Source organism: Varroa jacobsoni, unplaced genomic scaffold (genome assembly GCF_002532875.2).
Source record: "Varroa jacobsoni isolate VJ856 unplaced genomic scaffold, vjacob_1.0 scaffold_883, whole genome shotgun sequence".
Taxonomy (NCBI): Eukaryota; Metazoa; Arthropoda; class Arachnida; order Mesostigmata; family Varroidae; genus Varroa; species Varroa jacobsoni.
In genome coordinates this window covers 184,082-203,406 of record NW_019213785.1, presented here as the reverse complement: position 1 = coordinate 203,406, position 19,325 = coordinate 184,082, and the positions used below count along the sequence as shown (strand labels likewise).

Genomic DNA, 19,325 nt, shown 5'->3' with positions numbered 1-19,325 from the left:
TTCATACTAACGAAGAACACACACACATCCGCTGCCGATACTAGTATATACAATACGTTTTTTGCGGTATAAAATTTTTTTATTAGAAATATATTCTATTGTGTTTTTGTGAAGTGGTGCATTCGAATCGATGATGAGATAGTAGGCGATAAATTATAACTCAATATTCAGATGCACATTTGAAAGATGTTCAAAGGTTGCCTAAGCGTCTTTGATTTAGGAAACAGTAAGCACAATCCTGTTCTGTATTTTCGATCAGCAAAGGAAGCCTGCAATCAGGTATAACGAACCTTGTGCTTGAAATGATCCATTAAAGTTAAACAACTTACCTACAAGAACCGCTTCCTTTTCCAATTGTAAACCCATGTAGAAGTGTCATTACAACTAAATACACAAATAAATCAATGTCGAAAACACACATCCGTAAACGATTGGATGGAGAAAAAAAAACTATTTAGATATGGTAGAGAGGTTAGACCGAGTCGTTGATACGGATTAAAGCTGAAATATATTTGTTCATCTTTCGTCCAGGGAAATTTGTGAAAATAACTGTCAAAGTAAGACTCTTTGGTGTGATTCGTAGAAGCTGCTTCTAGTTAGGTTCTTAAAATTCAAGCCCAACCTTAGGGTAGCTAGTTATCTCTACTAAACAAATCTGTGCGAAAATTGTTTCGTTTTACGTAAATCGTAAAGAATTAGATTTAATGAAGGTAATTTTATTTTTTTGTCTTTTTTTTTTATTTTTTTTATTCTTCTAGCACGGCACTAGTGAAGAACAAATGACGAGTGAAGGACGAACTATAATTAGCCTCTCACGCACGGTTATCAACATGATTAGATTCAAAATGATTAATTATATATCGTCTATGAGTCATTTGACTTTTTCATCAACTATCGTTATTGAAGTTGAGTTCGGGCTGTTCTCAGGTACTGCCTTTCTTTCCAGAACCCTCTTACGCTAGAACTAGTGGGCTAGATTAAACACCGTTTTTTCCGCCGTGAGTGGTCATCGCCGTCAAGCGATACCTTTTCTCCTGAATGGAAGATACGTGTCGCGCCGTGACCGAGGGGAGACCATATTCGCGTGCAACTGCGGCACCTAACAAAGAAATGAAAAGTACCGTTAATATGATAACTTGCATGAAAATAGGTCGCTCCGTAGTCTTCTAACGTCCCACCTCTAACGCCACACATGCATCTCAGGTAGCTGTTTTCTAGAAATTACCATAATAATAGTTAATGAACGTTTTGAAAACGACTGATACAAACGAAAAAGATTGATATGAATTGTTGGTTACCATGTGAGATAAGAACGCCAAGCTTCATTACAATTCCACTGATCAAAGGGAAATAGGGGCTCCATCCGATATCTGTTGCGTATGCGATTCGCCCCGTAATCATACTAATTCAGCTTGCAAATCGTGCTTGTTTTGTAAATAATGGTAAGGTCCGTAGTACTAGCGACGCTCCTCCCCTTTACGATCCTGTCAAAACCTAAACCTAGCAATACTCCATAACCTGAATTTCGCTTCCTAATTGCTTTAAACAATTTTTCTATTCCTAATATTTAAAATACCGGATAATAGTTATATATTCCAAGATTTTAATAAGAGAAGTCTTTTACCCCGATTTCCCCTTGCCCTTTCAATAAAAACGCTTTTCTAATTTCTTTACTCCCATTCTTGCCCTTTAAAATTCCAGTAGTATGACTAGGTTTTTATCGTAAGCCAAAGATTATTGCGTTTTTTTTTTTAATTCAGATGTATTCACTTTATTAACCCCTGTTAATAAAGAGCTTCTGAATTCAATATGTCAGATTGGATCAGGCTTAATTGGAACCGCTTAACGAAATTGTGCTTCATGGAACTCCGGTGTGCACTGCTAAGTCACTACAGTTACTTACTTTTTTTTTTTTTTTTTCGGTTTTTGTAGTTCTTGTAGTCAAACAATATTATCACTTTCGTACCTCATAGCCTTAAACACGGTCTGTTCGTATCTGAGTCTTTTACTGATAGTGAAAAAAACTTTTAGTTAATGCGTGTATATAACATGGGTCTGCTCATTAGGTTGTTGTAAGAAGAACTTGTTTTTATTGCGTACTTTTCTCGAAAGCGTATCATAAACTTTTTAGAGGTGTAAGGGCTATGATAATTACTTGAATAATATACAAGGGCTTGCAAGCGCTATTTCCTGCATCTTATGAAGGAGTATAAAAACACAGCTACCGCCTTCAAGTCGTGTTCATTAAATTATTAGAAATCTCTGCGGTTATGGAAGTTTTGTCATGACTGGTTTGCCTCTATTCTAATACACAGTAGATGGGACAATCTGAAAAGTCTTTGGCCTTTTAAGAAAGACTATGTTCGCCGAGGATCTGTGGAGCCATGTATATGGGAGACGTCATTGTAGATAGACACATCCCTTTTACCCTCTGGATGAGGTGAGCATCCTTAAAACGTGGACTGAAGCCATTATTTGGTCTTTTGATACAGGAATGCCCGTCATGGAACGAGCTCCAGGTGGCAACCCGTTTATCGTTTTGCGATTTATCTATCAAAAGAACAAGAGATGGAAAAATAGCTACAGTTCTTGCCGTTTCTGATTCTTCTTCTAAAATTATTCAGATCAGACGGATCTGCACATATCAAAACGTACGCCAAATTCCATTCGTATTGCTCTAATGTTAATAAAAGCGCAACGTGGCGAGTACTGTGATATGAATATAAAATAACTCACTGTAATGAAATAAATGTATCGGCTATTGTTACAACTTATCAGAACTCTGACAGATATGATTAGATTGATCGGACACCCTATACCGAAACAAGCGGTGGTTGGGCTATGTGCTCTGGGTAAATATCACAGGCGCAGGCTTTACATACGTTTTTCATCCAATTCACAGCTTGCACAGTGAGTCGTGGATTCCTAAACTGGAGATAAAGGAAGCGCAGATTCATTCGTGTAAACTGGGCGCTTCGTCCACCCAGGAAGATAATATGCTCATACAGATCAAAGCCTGGAAGACAATGGCACATATCCTTTTTTGTCCTAGTTTTTCAATTTGTATAGCACACTCGCAACGATTAGCGTCGGTCAGATTACGTATCAATGAGATCAATCATCTCCTCCGGTGTTAAATAAAACAATGGATCTTCTTCAGGAATGCGATCTTCCTTCATCATACGTCGAGCCACAGTTCATATCAGAGAGATATCAGAGAGCTTTTGTTATTTAGCTGAGAATATATGTTACATGGGGTTATCGCTGCCTCCGTCTTAACATTTAACGGCGTTTTTTGAAGGTGATGCGCGCAATAGGTTCTTTGATGCTCGATGGCGACCCGTGATTAAATCTTCGCCAACCACTTATAGATCACTATTGTATAGGGAGCCCAAAAGCTTGGACGATAATGTGTTAGTTGGGTTTATATTTATGCGTAAACTTATTCAAGGTAATTTCACTTGGGTTGTTTATATATAAATTTAAGCTGTGCGACACGTCCAACCTATTGTTCGAAAGTCAAGTCGAATATGGTGATCTGCTTTTATCAACAAGGATTTACCTCTCCCACGAAGAGCGATTCCCGGATGAAAATGGATCACAGCCTCATCAACCTCTTTACGAGCCCTATAATTTCTGTACATACTATTTTCCATGTTCCAGTAGTAGATTCGACGCATCGACTGTGATACTCCGACGCCAACGATGTCGTTACAAGGTGCCACAAGGACACCAAAATCGGAAAAAAAAACACGATTTGTTCAGTATAGTGGGCACAGGCTAACTTAGATACAGATTTACTTCGTCATCACAGGTACGATCTCTCGTTCCAATATGTCGGATGCCATAAATAACGTACATTTGATATCTGTGTGGTCTAATAATTATCAATCAATCAGCATTTATTATACTTTTCCAGTTAGAAGAACGGCGAAAATCCTTAACAAAATTGGTAGTCGATTACCCATTTTAGTCCTGATAAAGAAAGGCAGTGTATACTTGTGCATATATTTATTGATGTATGGGCCAAATTCGATTCAGTTGAAGGCTTTCAGTCTCCGACCCACTTTCGGGTTTAGAGTGCCTCACTCTTGCACGACACTACCAAGGAAGTCATATACCTTTCGGTCGGTCCCGTAGCCCGGCAACGCTCGACCGTGTCTAACCAGTCTAGTCAATTAGTCAGCCTACATCACCATATTACCAATTTACTTCGATATGTGCCAATATGGCAAAAAGGGCCACATTGTTCACTGAACCGTACGTGATTGCCTCTACGTGTACGTCGCCCGTCTGCAAAAATAGAGAGCGTGCCCTTATGAAAATGTTGCTTCGTTATGCGTGAAAACGAATGAAAATACGGACAAAAATACTAAAACGTACAGAAAAATCTATTTTTGATACATTTGTCAAACGTGCCAGCATAAGCCAGCTAAAATCAGATCTAAAAATATGCACATGTCGTACAACAGTGAAGCGAAAATCATTTTATTTAGACGTTCACATTAATGCGGTCTTTTTAACTTGGAAGATGAAACTATCAGTAACTAATTGTTATGATGCAAGCATCTACGTTTGCACGTAGAGGAAAAGCCAACGTGTGCTGTGCAATGGGTAAACGAACTACTGGCACGTTTTACAGCAACGTTTTCTTCCTATACAAAAGCACCTAGGTCATATTAGTTGTTGCATCATAACGATACACCGAGAGCAGGCCGAAACAAAGACTCGACGAAAACAGAATCACAGTAAGATGAGGTAACGTTAATAAAGCGTAATAAAAAAGCGTTGTACTCACGATCGCCATTACTTCCGGGTGCCGGAGAGCTTCGACAAGCAGTTCCTTTACTGTGGCACAATCAGAAACGTGAGAGCAATGCCCATTCGCAACGCGATCGGAACTTTCGAGTGCACCGGCAGTCTGCCATATTTTAACGGCTGTTTCTATCAAGCTGGGCATGTACGCGCGCTACAATCGGACAGCAACGGACCAAACGGGGACCTGGTGAGCTACCTTCCACTCAATAGCATACATACATACATGCATGCATGCATTGCATGCACGATTTGATACAAAGTACGTCGTGCAAAGCGCTAAGTCCTACCATTTTACTAGTAACACGTGCGTTGTTTTGATACAGATGGTGCTTGACAAGTACACCTGATTAGTGCATTTTACAGTAGAAATCAGCTCTGTATGGGATAAAATGCGTTTGTTAAATCCAGCAAGCGGAAAGGAAAACTTCTAACATGTGTAGTCTCACCTTGCACACGTATTTCCTTTTATCATCGTTGCTTTTGATTACTATATTTGTCGTCGACGAACCGTCCCGACATAGAGAATGATATTATGTCGTCTTTAGTAGTATCTCCAATTCCATGTAATTTACACAGTCGAGAAAAGTTTCTTTGTTTTTCAATTTATAGAAGTCAGGTTTCTTTAGTTTTTGACACACACTAGTTTTCGACTTAAGCGGGAGATCGCTTGCAAAGAACAGCTTGCTTTGGTAAGTTTGCTCAACTTCGTTTGAGTCAACCCTGAAATCGTAAATTGATTTGAGCCAGACGGAAAATGTCATGAAAAAAATACTGGCTATGATGTGTAAGAAATACTTTATATATATCTCACAAAAGGACATGTTCCGACATCTTGGCCCTTTGCCTGAGCTTCCATTCGCTGCTTGACGAAAATTGAAATGAAAAAAAAAAAGCTTGTCAAATGTTCCTTTTATCATTATATGCCTACTAGAGGAATCGGCGGTACACTATTTGCATTTCGTATTTCAAGCAACTGGTATCGATCGAGTAATCTTTCTACAACAGAGACAAGGGAAATATAGCAAGTAGTTCAAAGGCTAGGAACAGTGTGTGAGTGTTAGCTGAGGCAGTAATTGAAACAACATCAAGCTCCATTGATACCCTATAAAAACTACTCTGTGTTAAAACGTAGGTGATAATCCTGAATCGTACCCAATGCTAGCTTTCGATAAAGTATCAAATTCAGCTACAAGTCCGCTGTTATTTTCATAAAAAAAAAAAAATTCAAATTTTTCAGCGATGTTATCAATGGATGTCGCTAGCCGAGCTTGCAGGATGAACAGCTTGCCCTGTTATAAATAATCTACTGTTAAATATAATACGCTGCTGCGAATAGAAAATGGTTATCATATTAGTGAAACTATTGAAGGATAGGCGTGTTTGACCTAGCCTCAAACTCTTTTGCTTGCTTTATGTGCCTTTGTGTGCAGATAGGCTTTCTATCCGAAACAAATTTGCATCGTTGGCTAGATCACTGGTTTTGCAACATCGTCGGTCAGTGTACACACTCTTAGTTTATCAAGATAATTTTTTCGCAAAGAACTATGGCATCTTTCTTAGCTCATAGGAGGCCCATTCAATGTCCATTGAGTTAGCATACTCATTTTTTAGGCCTAGGTGCGCAACCTGGTCATCGTTCTTTCTGTTGAGCGATCTATTACTTCTGATCTTCTGTACCATCTCCGCTTTCTATGGACACGATGAAGACAAGTGAAGTAATTGGTAAGTGTATTATTACATGTGCCACTGTGTATCAGCACATCTTTCTTAGATTTCACACAAAGTTTGGCTTACATACTTCATAATTTATTATATCTATTACATATTCTATTAGTAGAATTTCTTGTATATTTGCGTTTCTATTAAGTATGCGTAAATTCGTATCCATTGATCTGCGTGACTTTCACTCGTAAGATAATTAATGCTTTGATTCCGTACCAAAACATGCTGCGGTCCCGTCAGTCAGTGGATCGTGGATGTTTACCTTTTAATAAAGTCTCTTGGTGTCCAGGTTAATAGATTTGATCTTCAACAGGCCATTTACACTTATGCTGACGATGTACGTATCTGAATCGGCAATTGCCGACCCGACCCTCTGTAAAAAGCGTATTAGATATTTAATTAACTTTTTCATTCGCAAGTTTCCTTTTTATTAGTGACTGAAGGCAATCCTGAGCACTTCTTCTCGGAAAGTTTCCTAACTGTAGACATTTAATATAGTATCAGACTGTTGCGGGTTGTGAAATTGAGTAACTTCTAACTGGTGGGGCTAGAATGAGTTTTTAATATGTGTTAGAACTAATTTCCCTCACTTTTTGGAAGGTTGTTTTAGCGCTCTGGGGACTTCTGCCGCCATAGGACGACTATTCGCGTTCTCCTATGTAGTTTCTCTATTTATGACGCCTTGAAGTAGATCAACAAGCTTATTCACTTAAGGTACAGGAAGCCCTGTAATCATATGGACTTAGATCTGGGGAATAAACTGGTTTATTTTTTTTTTGCTCAATTAAGCAAGTAACTAGGGTATAGCAAATCTGCATTCACTCTTTCATTTTCGGCAAGTATTTCTGCGGTGGCAGGTGCCTCTGATATAAATTGCAGGTACTATTATTACCTTACGTAAGTTCTGCAACTTGCACGTGGAATATACCGTACGGATTTCCAGCCTGCCTAAAGTCAATTCGTGGCAGATATATTTTTCGCTCAGTTTCCCTATTTTCAGTGTTAATATTATAATTCTGAGGCGCTTGTCATCGAAGACGCCAGTTTTGGCAGAGACAATCCTTAGACTGCAAGCTCAGCCCTTGTGCAAAGCTTTCCTGTACTTTATATCGACTTTGCCGCTGCTCTTTAACATCACAATTTCCATTCTTCAAACGTTTACACTACTCACTGTGCTTTCGATAAAGGCCTATTTGCCTACCGCGTTCATCAATCTTCGATGAAGCATTGTGGCCTTCAGTGAACTGATGAAGATCCGGTTAAATTTACGTTAGCAGAAATGAGTTCAAAGGACTTGTAGTTCCGACATTAAAAAGCCAAAAGTCTCGTAACTTCGTGTCAGAAGTGACATGTTACATGCGTACAATTCTGCAGACTAATCGTATTATATAGGAGCTTCTCCGAGTCCGAGTCCGTTGATATGGCTCAGAAGTCAAATCGATTGATACTGGCTCGGCATCATCGGTATATCAAGGGACCATTCATTGCTAATGCCATTAATGAATGCACCTGATAAATTAATACTTTAACATACAGACCTATGAGGAGGTCGATGTGAAAGGCTTTCTTATGCTACACAATAATTTTGGGTATTTTTTTGGATCTCATGCAGACCACAGTATCTATGTGTATTTAGCATTTGTAACGTTACCATGGTAATCACTGCATCGAGTATTGCCTCAAAGCGGCAAGGTACCATTGACCATTTGATGGATAACGATGAATAAGCGTGCGTAAATTTTATATACCTTTTGCAGATTCTCCACAGAAATCAAAAGCAGTTCATTGATTACATTGCACGGACGATACGCGGTCGTTGTCACGCAGACGCCTTGAGAAACTGAGCTAAACAATACCGAATTGGAATACCATTAAGTTGATCCAATTTTAAGTTAATTATTGTCCTAATGTGTGTTTGCGTGATGTAATAACGTTATTGATTAAATAAATATTTCCATTATGCTACTGTTAGACCTTGCTTTAAACAGCCGGCTCCCGTCGCAAACTGAATAGTATGTACGTTTCTTGTCTGGGTTCAAACCTGTGTCACCCTATGCGCTCCTACGAGAATAAGCGAACAGTTGTCTGTTACACACTTGGATAAATCGAAATCATCTCAACACTGGAAATTGGGTTATTGCGTCGTAAATTCAAAGGGACGCGCGACGAAATGGGACCTCTCAAGAAAAAGCGGCCTCTGTTTTGCTGTATAGAGCTGCTATTGAATTGCAAAGAAGCTCTAGAGCTCTCTAGAGCGTTCGCTTGACTAGCTAGAATGTACATACGATTTTTCCATACTATATGGTTCATCCCTGTCTGTTGTGTAGAGCTAAATTCCAACTTAATTAAATTGCAGTATATATTGATCTTCCTGCATCCTGTATGCCTTCTACAAAAAAAAAAAACAAACAAAGATTTTTAGCTAAATTCTTCAATTATATAATTTCAGCATATGTATGCTTCTCTGACAAGTGTAACATATATCGATATAAATACCATAACTGGATAGTTGTGGGCGATATTTGTCAGTACGGCTAAACTGCTTCCTCCGCCTCCAGTGAGAGACCCACTTTGACAAACAGAGTTAGTTAACGATAGGACGTGCCTTTTACGCGAGCGCATCCTCTTCGGCGTGGCGAGTTAATGGACATATGATGGTATGCGAGGATTTCCGTCAATTTCAAGGGACGAGACGCTTCATACACATCAGCGGGATATAAGAAAAGCACCCCAAAGATTTGATTCTAGGCTATACGTAATTTGGCACCCGATAAGTCAAAGTGGCAACGGGCAACGTCATCATTGCGCTATCTTTGAAAGCTTTATATCATCATAAAAATTGTCAAGCAATAATGTTATTGCGCTAATAAACTTCAAAATATATCCTATGAGTAATTTTTGGCGTATACTCTCGTATCTGTACCACCCGCCAGCGCAACGCTCACTCCAGGTGATCCCATCCACTGATGATTTCAATAGTAATTCCAGTGAGCGTTTTTTTGCAGTATGCGATAATTTAGATATCTTTGAATGAGTCTGCGAGGAACCGAAGCGTATATGAATTTATATGTTACTAAAAGTTGACGTGAGATTTACTTACTAGTTTCTGCTCGTAGTTGATTCCAATGATCGATTTCACCCAAGGCAATGCTGCCGCAGTGTCGGGTAGTTAAAATGTGCAGACAACAACCTCGGACTTATGCCGCTAACTGCGACCTAGGCCATTCTGAAGTTCATGTCCTTTACACATCGTCTGGATCGTACTCTGCAGCATATCATAGCTCGTTTGATTGACGCTATAAAATAAATTCAGAAATTGCCGTTTAATTACGTGCAGTGTATTTGGTATACGATGTACGATTTTCTTTTACCTATAGTGGCCGTTCAATTAACAACTATAACGAATATATATATAGATATCTCGTTCAGTGTAAATGTTCATCTTCTAGATAAAAGGAGCGTCGGATGATAAATGAAAGCAATACGTTCCCTGTTACCTTTGTATAACCTGTGATCTTCACCGAACCTTCCGCGGTGTCCCTAGAGGTATAGCTCTATCCCTTTAACTTCTAAAAGCACTTTTCCTGTCGTTGAGGGTACAGATCTAGCTGTTTCGGCTAGATTCTGGCTGTGTCCATTTAATATGCCAGAAAGTCGCCATCGTGATCGGTGCAGCCATGGACGAAATTTCCGCTATAATAATGCTTACGAAAATCGCAGTGTTGCTTTTGTCCAGTCAATGACCATATTCCTTACAATAATAACAACGTTGTCCCTATATATTGAACAACTGATATAAAGAGAAAAAGCCATATTATAGTTAGAGAGAAACACTTAGTAAAGCTCATTCTCAAACTTATCATCAAATAGAAGACAAAAATAGTAAAATTACAGTAACACAGTAGCACATGGTCAGTTTTAGAATTTGATAACTAAGGTATAAAATTTATTCGCTGCCCAAGAAGTCCAGCATTACCGACGTTGTCTCTAGGCTTATATCAATCTAGATAGTAAACTACTAAGGTCTTTGTACACGAAACGTTTGGCATAAAGTACTGGATTGATAGGTTATACATATTGTCAGCTTACATGAAAATGGCTGGGAGACGCACAGGATCTCCATAGCCTCAAAGTGGTTTAACTACTCCATTGAATGAAATCCTCCACCTGAGCTGTATGGGCTCCATGCGAAGACTTCCAGCCGAAAAATAGTCGTTTGAAGAACGATCGACCACGATACCGTTCGCTTTTGAAGTCCACGAATTACCGGGTCCTCGTTCTACCCGAACAGTAAACGACACGCTTGCCAAACCTTTTAACTGATCGATCGTATAATATCAAAAACAAAGAAAATGATAAAAACCTTACATATATGAATACATATTCGGTGAACAGTAACATATTTAGCCTATGTCTTCCTGAAATGGGCAAATTGCATCAAAATTTGGTCGGTGATTTGATACGTGTAAAGGTAAATATATATACACCGTAGAGCATATACCTTACAATGGCCGACAATTTTAATAAGATACTATTAGAAGTATTTCTAACGTAACGTATGCTAATCTCAGCTTCAACTCTATTGGTTGTTAGAAAAGACAACTATAACATTTCATGCATGGCACGCGTTTGTTTTACACAGTGTACTAACACTCACTTCTAGCATCAAGTAACATAGGGGAGGGCTTTATATAGCCCTACAAGTTGGCGTTATATGGGGTTTCATGCGAAAAACTCCTGTGGTTATGGCTAGACTAACTGACAAGATTCTCCTGCGGGTCGTAAAGCCGGCTTTCGAACGTCCCTTCTCGTACTGGCAAATCTACGAGCTGCCTCAAGTTCAAGAAGCAAAAAGGAATTGTAACCAGGAGTGTACCGCTCCTCTTTGTCAACTTGAGTGCGTTGATGCATGATTATCATGGCTATGTAGGATACTGGTATCATAAAAAAGGTATAATATATAAAACCCATGGCTGTGAATATTGTAACATAACGTAACGCGTTGGCATTACTGTTCTGCTAAACGACGTGTCCTGCCAATCAAATCGCCCAGTTTATTTCAGTGTCGATCATCATGCTGTCATATAACGGACTACCTAATGTGATTAGAAGGCCAGAAGAGCTCTCTATTGCAGAATCAAGGCAATACCTTGGTATTAACTGGGTCAAGAGTTAACCCTTTCAAGTGATACTTAAAAGTCAGAGAGAACATCCCTCAAACCTTCTAATTGCAAAAGAAAAAATAACAGAACAATGTGCAGTCCCATTGTCCACAACCAAACCGCTATATGCCCATCCGTTTCAGGTGTTTCCTATGCCTTGAATTTCTTATTTCACGGAACGCGTTCAACTTTCGTTTACATCTCGATTGGCCAACCAACACTATTTCACAGTAAATATGGAACTGTAGTACATTGTCTCGCTGCTTTCAAGTCCAACGCGATTCGACTGCATTGGGCTTCATAGCCGCGGGACGCTGTCCTTTGTAGAGTAACGGTCTAACGCCCAAGAATCCTTTAAGTCATTGCTATCGCTGGCCTAGCTGTAGTGGATAATGATCTAATTTTCAACATTATGCGCTTATGTCTCTTATATTAAGGTCAAGTGGTTATACAGTTAAGGCCAGAGATGCTAGTACCCGTTTGATGCAGCTATACAAGTCACATGGTTATCGTTGAAGATTGCCCAAAACATTCTGTTCAGTCGAAAAATATGCTTGAAGTAGAAAAGCGTATCAGATGGAATAGCTTTCAGGCCCCTTTCCTTATATGAAAGAAATTCATGTTGAGGCCTTGGAGACGACAACACTTAGTATCTAGGTTTCGTACTGGCTGAAAAATTATGATTTTACCCGTTCCGCCATGTATCTAACCGGTTTCGTCGCAAATGAGCCCCAATGAGTCAACGATAAAAAGTGCCGGATCTATGTGGTGCGCCAGTCAGGGGCGTGCAATGGAATGCTCGTTACGTGCAATTGCGTAAACTATTCCAAAATAGTTTGCTATACTGAACTGCGTAGGATAAATAGAGCTATATGAAAAGTAATCAATTGAAAATTGCTTGTGCTATAATTTAATCAGTAATAAAATTTATAGTTTCGCAGTTTCTATGCTTAAGCAGGCGATTTTAGTGAAACAAGTGTCAAAACGTGGCAAAACCCTTAAATGATAAGTATGGCCGAAACAGGAACTCCGTCAGAATGACCTTCATTAGTCTAAAGATCGTTGATTTGTCTTATGTATTTTTCAAACATTACATTATAAGCCGAATTGCATGCTTAGTGCTAAGCGAAAACTTGCTAAACGTTGATAGCTTGCTATGAAAGCTGTGCAGCAAACAGAATCCTATGCGTCTTCATTACACTCTATTTAGGACACGAATTTATGTGCCAAATGTATAACTTGTTTTTATAAGGCAGGCCTGAAGCACCACACACAACAATGTCCTTGGGCTATGAAAAACTCCACAAACTTACACACGCCCCCTATTTCTCGCAACGACCCCGACAGAGTACCCCGTATTCTACCCAGCCTGACCATCTCTTTTCGGATTCAAAGAAGACCAAAGGATGATGACTTGTGTGATCTTTGAAGAGCAGTAGGATAAATAGATGGTTCGAGAAGTGAATCACAATAGAAAGGCATTTTTAAAAAATCTACAATTTACGAACGCATTTCTGAGCATTTTCGATTCAATATTGAGGTTAAACGGGATTGTTTTTGGCGTTACACGTGTAGCTTCTCTGGCACGTCCGTTTGCGTCAAGCGCTCAAGTATAGGCCTAATAGGTAGCTGCCATCAGTGGTAACAAATGACCTTTACTTAATATGGCTTACTGACCTTTGTCAATTGTGAGTGAGTCACCTTGTCCAGCATACATACGGGCATTTACCAATACGTTCCCGGGACTGTATTATATCAGCGTTAAAACGTACTTGGAGGCCAGTGGCATTTAAAAGTAGGACACAGGTTACTGAATGAGCAATGCCGTTGCGACACGGTCGAACGAAACTGAATAAAAAATGTCCGATTTATCAAAGTGCATTAAAATTGATACTTAAGCATTATCTATATGCTTTCATTTTAACAATATCCAATGCGGTTCAGTAGAAAGCCCAATAAATTTGTCAAGAAGATAAATCAACTATACGCGCTGCTTATTTAGCGGCTAGATAAAATAATGTAGTTATTGTTCATTGAAAGGAAGGTGGGGTACTCATCTATTCGAAGGTCTGGTTAAGCAACTGGGCTGTTCTTTGAGAGTTTCCAAACTATCTGTTTCGTGTACTTATTTGCTACGTTATGGTTTTTAAATACAGCATTGACCATAGTGGGTTTAGACTCGTGCTGGAGCCGGGGTACAAATGCTTCGTACTATTAAAATCAGGTCTAAGAATTTGTCATGAATGATTCCAACTTTACTTGCTACTTATTTTCTAGCATCGTGCGTTCTAAATTGTTGAATCCGTGTAGAACGGTTACCAAGCTAAAAAATTCTGCTTACAAAGTACAGATATCGACGAAACGGTACGAATAGGTGACAGGCACACTTTCGGGTCATATCGGCTTCCGCTGCTGTCGCTGCGTTAAAGAGCTTCATCAATTACTATGCAAGTGACACGTCACGAAAACAACTTAAGGGCTTTATTTACTTTGTTTATTGGAAAAATGCTGACAATAATAAAAATTACACTACCCCCTCTCCCTTTCCCTCTCCCTCTCTTCCCGCTAAATGGTTTGACGGATATCTTAATAGGAGATCATTTGGAAAAGATTATTTGAAACTGAAATACAAATGTTCCGGTTATTGTCTATTAACCGAGTTTGTTTTTTCGTATGAGTGTTTCTACGAATGAAAATGCAGTTAGTCAATTCGCGTTATTTTAGCAAAACACTACTGAGCAAATAGCTGCTTTTACTCAATCGAGTCACTGCAATTTAAAGTATCCCATTTTCAATATATACATTGACTCTGTGAAGATAACGAAAAAATTTACCTGCCATTATCGAGTCTGCTTGTTAGATGTAAATTGTCTCTGTGATTAGCATTGTTGTTGTTGTTGTTGTTGCGTGCCGGGGTAGGAAGCGTAGCCTGGCACCTTCGCGGATATGGAAGGCCTCACCCTTCGGTTACTTAAACAAGATGAGCTTGCATTGATCCCTAGCTTTTGGAAGGAGTCTGTTGGCGTTCCAGTGGAGCTGAGGTTTATTAAAAGATGGTACCAACTGGATCCGGAAGGGTTCCGAGTGGCAGTGGATAGCAAAAACCGTATTCTCGGTATGGCGACCGTGGTGCGTCAAAGTGACACCCTTTACGTGATGGGCTACATGGGTGTGGATAAAGATTACCGTGGCAAAGGTATAGCAAAGCAGCTGCTCGAAAATCTGGTAGCTCGTAAACCTGGAGCCAACTACGCTCTAAACGCGAGCGCTGACAAGCTTGGCATCTACCTTCGTCGAGGATTCAAAGTCGCTGAGGACAGTTATGGCTATGCATATGTAGGGAAGTTTACGGTAGAGCCTGAGAAGAAATCACCACCAGGCGGTTTAGAGCTTATTCAAATTAAGATGGGAAGCTCGCATCTCGCTGACTTGGTGGCTTATGACAAAGAGGTTGCTGGATTTCAGCGGAACGTCGAGCTGCTCCAACTAAGTGATCCCACTGCAATCGTTCTAGCTGTCAAGCAGAAGGGAAAGATCGTGGCATATGGGAAGATCCAGCACTATCTTCTTGGTGGTGCCTGGCTAGGGCCGCTGTATGCTGATGATGTGGACATAGCAAAGTACCTTGTGGAAGCCCTAATGCGACACTTTGAGAGCCAAAGATGTGTCTTTCTATTTACAATACTTAGTGAACAAGCCCGCCCGATAGCCCAGGCCCTTAACATGATGCTTGCTGATAAGATCTCAAGATGCTATATGAAGCTAGAGGCTGAATATCTTCCAGCGCATAAACTGCAAAAAGTATACTCATTTGATGATCCTGGCTTTGCGTTTTTATAAATCACTTGAAAATACAAAATCAGATCCAAAAGGGTTCCCCAAAATTCTGCTTATAAAACTGATGCGAGCAGTCAGTGTTAAATAAAATTAATAGCTTATGAGACTGACGTGAGCAGTTAGTGTTAAATAAAATTATTTTCACAGCATTGAAAATCATGCTTGTGGTCCAGCTTATGGTATCTGCTGAAAGCTGGGGTTTTGAGCAGAGCTGGCCAACTGATTACAGCATCGGTTAAGTTTAAAAGACTTGGCACTTAATGAAGTCTTTTAAGCTTATACGCCCAATCAAGAAATGATAATTTTGTTTTAGGTTTGTACTATCCTTTAGGTTTGTACTTACTGGAAGATTAAATTGGTCAATAGATTTGTGGCAGATGGCCGTTATGAAGCCCAACCCGATTAATTTATAAATCTGTGTAATAGTGCACACAATTGTTCGACTAGTCGTTACTTAATAAGCAAAGTTTCGTCGCATTTTAAAGGAGAGCTTGAGGAAACAAGATAAACAAATTTTTTTTGAATCCCAATTTCTGAATACGAATTTACTGGCCAGATATCGTAGTCTTTGGGATGGCTTTAATAGTTGAACTGTTGTTTAAACCCCCTCACAACAATATGATATCCATTAATGAACTCGAGTCTCGGAAATAGCCATAACTAAACAATTAATGTAAACAGCAATTTTCTAAGTTACTCAACAATTTATGCTAGCTCCTCGGCGGAACGCACGTACTAATTTAGAAATTTAAGGTACATTTTTCTCCCAAGTCAAATGATGCTGGCTAAAGGTCTTAGCGTACTTGCGACCGTGGTAGTCATATCGAATGCTTAGTTTTCTAAACATTAATAAGATCTGACCTTGAGAAAAATCAGAGTTCGATTATTGTTAAGCGATCAAATGAATATAAATTTTCTTCTAAGAATAATAGCCAGATAGAGCAGCATCGCTTCCATTTTTTAAATTATTCAGAGAGGCGCAACGTAGGCTCTCACCATCGGTGGCGCTTTACTTCTATAAGGCCAAAGATTCTCTCTAATTACAGTTGCATCTACAAGAATGTCTTTGCAGAATAAGAACTGGTAGCAGACGTTTCGATCATCTTTGCCTATAGTCTTCGAAAATCTGATAGGAAGCATAATAATAGAATAAGGCTTAGTACCGTTTTCAAGAACTTTCCGTTCAATAATAGAACTTATGCGTGCAAGACGTGCTTAAAAATAAACATAGGTACTCATGGTAAAGTTATATTCGAAGTACACCTTTGAGAAAATATTGCCTCTCCTTGCTTTGGTTTACGCAGAATCCTTTCATTCAGTTTACAATTTGTGACAACGAATCGGCAAAAACAACAGGCGAGGGTATTCTTCGGTATCCTGAAAGCCACTGAAAGGACATCGCCCTGTTGCCCGGGGCAACCAACGACACATTAGGGATTTTTATGGGTACCAGCAAACCTCCGGCGAACCTCCTTGACGGAGTAACCGTGCGAATACTAAACCCAGAGGACCTGGAGTCGCTCCCTCGTTTCTGGATCCAAGATGTTGGCATTCCTATAGAATTGAGGTTTATAAAAAGGTGGTATGCGTCAGACCCCGAAGGGTTTCGAGTAGCGGTAGATAGTAGGGACCGCATTATCGGTATGGCGAGTATCATGAAACAGACAGACCAACTTTACGTAATGGGTTATATGGGCGTAGCAAAACGCTACCGAGGTAAAGGAGTTGGTAGAATGCTTCTTGATAATCTACTTGCTCGGAGCCAACCTGCCAATTGTGCTCTTAGCGCGAGCGAAGATAAGCTCGACATGTATATTCGACGAGGATTCAAAAAGGTCGAGAACCTTAGTGGTTATTCTTATATTGGAAAGCTTAACATCGTAAAAAATCAGCCACCTCTTCCGCTTGACCTGGACATCGTTCATGTGAAGCCAGGAGATGCGTTGTTGGCCGAAGTGACTGCGTATGACGCAACCGTTTGTGGATTTCAACGAAATGTTGAACTAATTCAGTTTACCGAGCCTACCAGCATTGTATTAGCAGTTAAGCGACAGGGCAAAGTTGTAGCGTACGGTAAGGTACAAAAGTATATGCTTGGAGGAATTTGGTTAGGGCCAGTTTACGGCGACGAGATGTATATTGCGTCCCATTTAATTGAGGCGCTTATGCGACAATTTGAAAAAGATCGCTCCCCTTTCGTATTTGCGATTTTCAGTGCAAAAGCCCAACCCATTGCTAAGTCGCTTAATCTGAAACTGGTGGATAAACTTAGAAGATGCTATTTGGATACATCGCCTGAAAATTTGCCGCCTGTCAAGATGGAGAACGTCTATGCTTTTGACGATGTCGGGTTTACATTTCTGTAAACTTCTCGCAATTATAGATTCTGCATGAAGAACTACTATGAAACGTCTAGTGATCTTGTGCGTCACCGACGTCGTTTTCACGTAGGTGGCAGTTGTGCAGTTTGAAAAAATAGATAACGTGAAATGTTTGTTATTGTATTGCTAATAAAACTGTCTCAATCTAACATCTTTATACACCAAATTGTTTAGATGTTCGCTACGCGTATGGGTAGCTAAACGTCGATAAAGAAAGCTTCAGCGCCGTATACAACTAGTGGATAATTTCTTCGAAAGATTAGTTCGAAAGAAGGCAGCTGAGCATGCGTCCGTATGTAGCTGAGTATAAGATGGAGTGTTACTTTTGATTTCGATTAGAAATATTCAGTTTTAGCAGTAAAAATTGCCTGTTGAACCGAAAGCATCAAACGTTTACAGACTCTATCAGCGTTTCCATCAATGCCCCTACACATATTGCAGACGTCATAGATCTGCCTATGTGTCTGTTGAACCAAAGGCATCAAACGTTAATAGACTCTATCAGCGTTTCCATCAATGCCCCTACACATATTGCAGACGTCATAGATCTGCTTATGTGTCTATAAAGTAGCTAGTTCCACATAATAGTTTTAAACCAACGTATACACGTAAAAATAATTTATTGATTTTTGGCTAAACAAAACTAGATCTAGTTGTTCTAGCTACACACATTATCATTGTAGCCTAAACGCGGTGCCCCCTTCTCAATTATCGTCTTTGTAAGGTGTTTTGTACAACCTGTCTTGTAGATTAACTCTAGAAAAATATTGCACATTTGTTAAGGATCCATACGGGGTAGCAGACTTCGAAAGGAGAACGTATAGGGTACAAATACGGGACATCAACCCCTGGGAATGCAACAAGCTTCAAATTTAATGAGAGAAAAAGTTGAGTATTCAACTTTCCCGGATAACTTTTTTAAGTGACCTTTTTTTACCCAACTAAAGAGCTATTAATTATTATTAAGTGGAACAAAAAAGGCGGTTATCAGTTTGCCATTCCTCTGGCTTTACATAAAAAAACAGCTGCTTTAGTTAGTGACAGTACAACTGTAGCAAAAATAAGCAAACATATATATATATATATATATATATATATACAATGCAAAACAATCCCGTTTACACGGGAAACTCTTAACGGGTTATTTCCTATTTATCTCCTGTACGAATCACCTTAAGAATATTCGCTCAAAAGATGATGCCGTTTTTAAGAGGAAGAGCCGACCCAGATGCCACCTATATAGACCGCTGTTTTCCGACTCTGTACTCTTCACCATTTGCAATTTTACACCGATCAGCATTGCGGATTTGATCAGATCCACCTTTGACTCAGAGACCGATGTTATAGAAACGGATTGTTTTTACCTAGTTATCTTCCAAAAAGAGGTTTCGATGTTCTGTAACAT

At 39.5% G+C, this 19,325-nt stretch overlaps 4 protein-coding genes and 1 long non-coding RNA gene across 6 annotated transcripts; 3 read left to right on the top strand and 2 right to left on the bottom strand.

Moving 5' to 3' along the window:
• Positions 1-700: 700 nt before the first annotated feature.
• Positions 701-5,123, bottom strand: LOC111264659 (uncharacterized). The gene is made up of 4 exons (XM_022840723.1): positions 5,106-5,123; positions 4,799-4,969; positions 4,265-4,293; positions 701-1,099 (listed from the first exon to the last, which is right to left on the bottom strand). The coding sequence occupies exons 1-4, from the start codon at positions 5,106-5,108 to the stop codon at positions 973-975; spliced, it is 330 nt and encodes a 109-aa protein (XP_022696458.1). The 5' UTR covers positions 5,109-5,123; the 3' UTR covers positions 701-972.
• On the bottom strand, positions 2,063-4,258 carry LOC111264662 (uncharacterized). 2 transcript variants are annotated; one of them, XM_086970149.1, is made up of 4 exons: positions 4,122-4,258; positions 3,563-3,691; positions 2,883-3,016; positions 2,063-2,550 (listed from the first exon to the last, which is right to left on the bottom strand). In XM_086970149.1, exons 2-4 carry the CDS (start codon positions 3,678-3,680, stop codon positions 2,425-2,427), a joined length of 378 nt encoding a protein of 125 aa, XP_086826275.1. In that variant the 5' UTR covers positions 3,681-3,691; positions 4,122-4,258; the 3' UTR covers positions 2,063-2,424. The 2 variants fall into 2 exon arrangements, with proteins under 2 accessions (XP_086826275.1, XP_086826274.1); XM_086970148.1 differs by having other exon boundaries at positions 3,563-3,683.
• Positions 5,124-5,265: 142 nt separating the features above from the next.
• Positions 5,266-8,511, top strand: LOC111264660 (uncharacterized). The gene is made up of 3 exons (XR_002682975.2): positions 5,266-5,507; positions 6,430-6,540; positions 8,298-8,511. It is a non-coding gene; the product is annotated as an uncharacterized LOC111264660 (long non-coding RNA).
• A 5,822-nt stretch (positions 8,512-14,333) lies between these two features.
• Positions 14,334-15,649, top strand: LOC111264656 (uncharacterized). The gene has a single exon (XM_022840720.2). It carries the CDS (start codon positions 14,649-14,651, stop codon positions 15,540-15,542), a length of 894 nt encoding a protein of 297 aa, XP_022696455.1. The 5' UTR covers positions 14,334-14,648; the 3' UTR covers positions 15,543-15,649.
• Positions 15,650-16,871: 1,222 nt separating this feature from the next.
• LOC111264655 (uncharacterized) lies at positions 16,872-18,069 on the top strand. The gene has a single exon (XM_022840718.2). The coding sequence runs from the start codon at positions 16,982-16,984 to the stop codon at positions 17,903-17,905; it is 924 nt and encodes a 307-aa protein (XP_022696453.1). The 5' UTR covers positions 16,872-16,981; the 3' UTR covers positions 17,906-18,069.
• The last annotated feature ends 1,256 nt before the right edge of the window (positions 18,070-19,325 follow it).

Coding starts and splice junctions, on each gene's coding strand:
- LOC111264662 (XM_086970149.1), bottom strand. CDS start 3,680: ATGCGTCGAATCTACTACTGGAACATGGAAAATAGTATGTACAGAAAT. Junction 3,017..3,562: donor AATCGCTCTTCGTGGGAGAG/GTAAATCCTTGT, acceptor ATTGTCTTCCAG/GCTTTGATCTGTATGAGCAT. Junction 2,551..2,882: donor CTGTGAATTGGATGAAAAAC/GTATGTAAAGCC, acceptor TTCTTTTGATAG/ATAAATCGCAAAACGATAAA.
- LOC111264655 (XM_022840718.2), top strand. CDS start 16,982: ATGGGTACCAGCAAACCTCCGGCGAACCTCCTTGACGGAGTAACCGTG.
- LOC111264659 (XM_022840723.1), bottom strand. Junction 4,294..4,798: donor ACCCGGAAGTAATGGCGATC/GTGAGTACAACG, acceptor CTATTTTTGCAG/ACGGGCGACGTACACGTAGA. Junction 1,100..4,264: donor GTACACGTAGAGGCAATCAC/GTACGGTTCAGT, acceptor TTTCTTTGTTAG/GTGCCGCAGTTGCACGCGAA.
- LOC111264656 (XM_022840720.2), top strand. CDS start 14,649: ATGGAAGGCCTCACCCTTCGGTTACTTAAACAAGATGAGCTTGCATTG.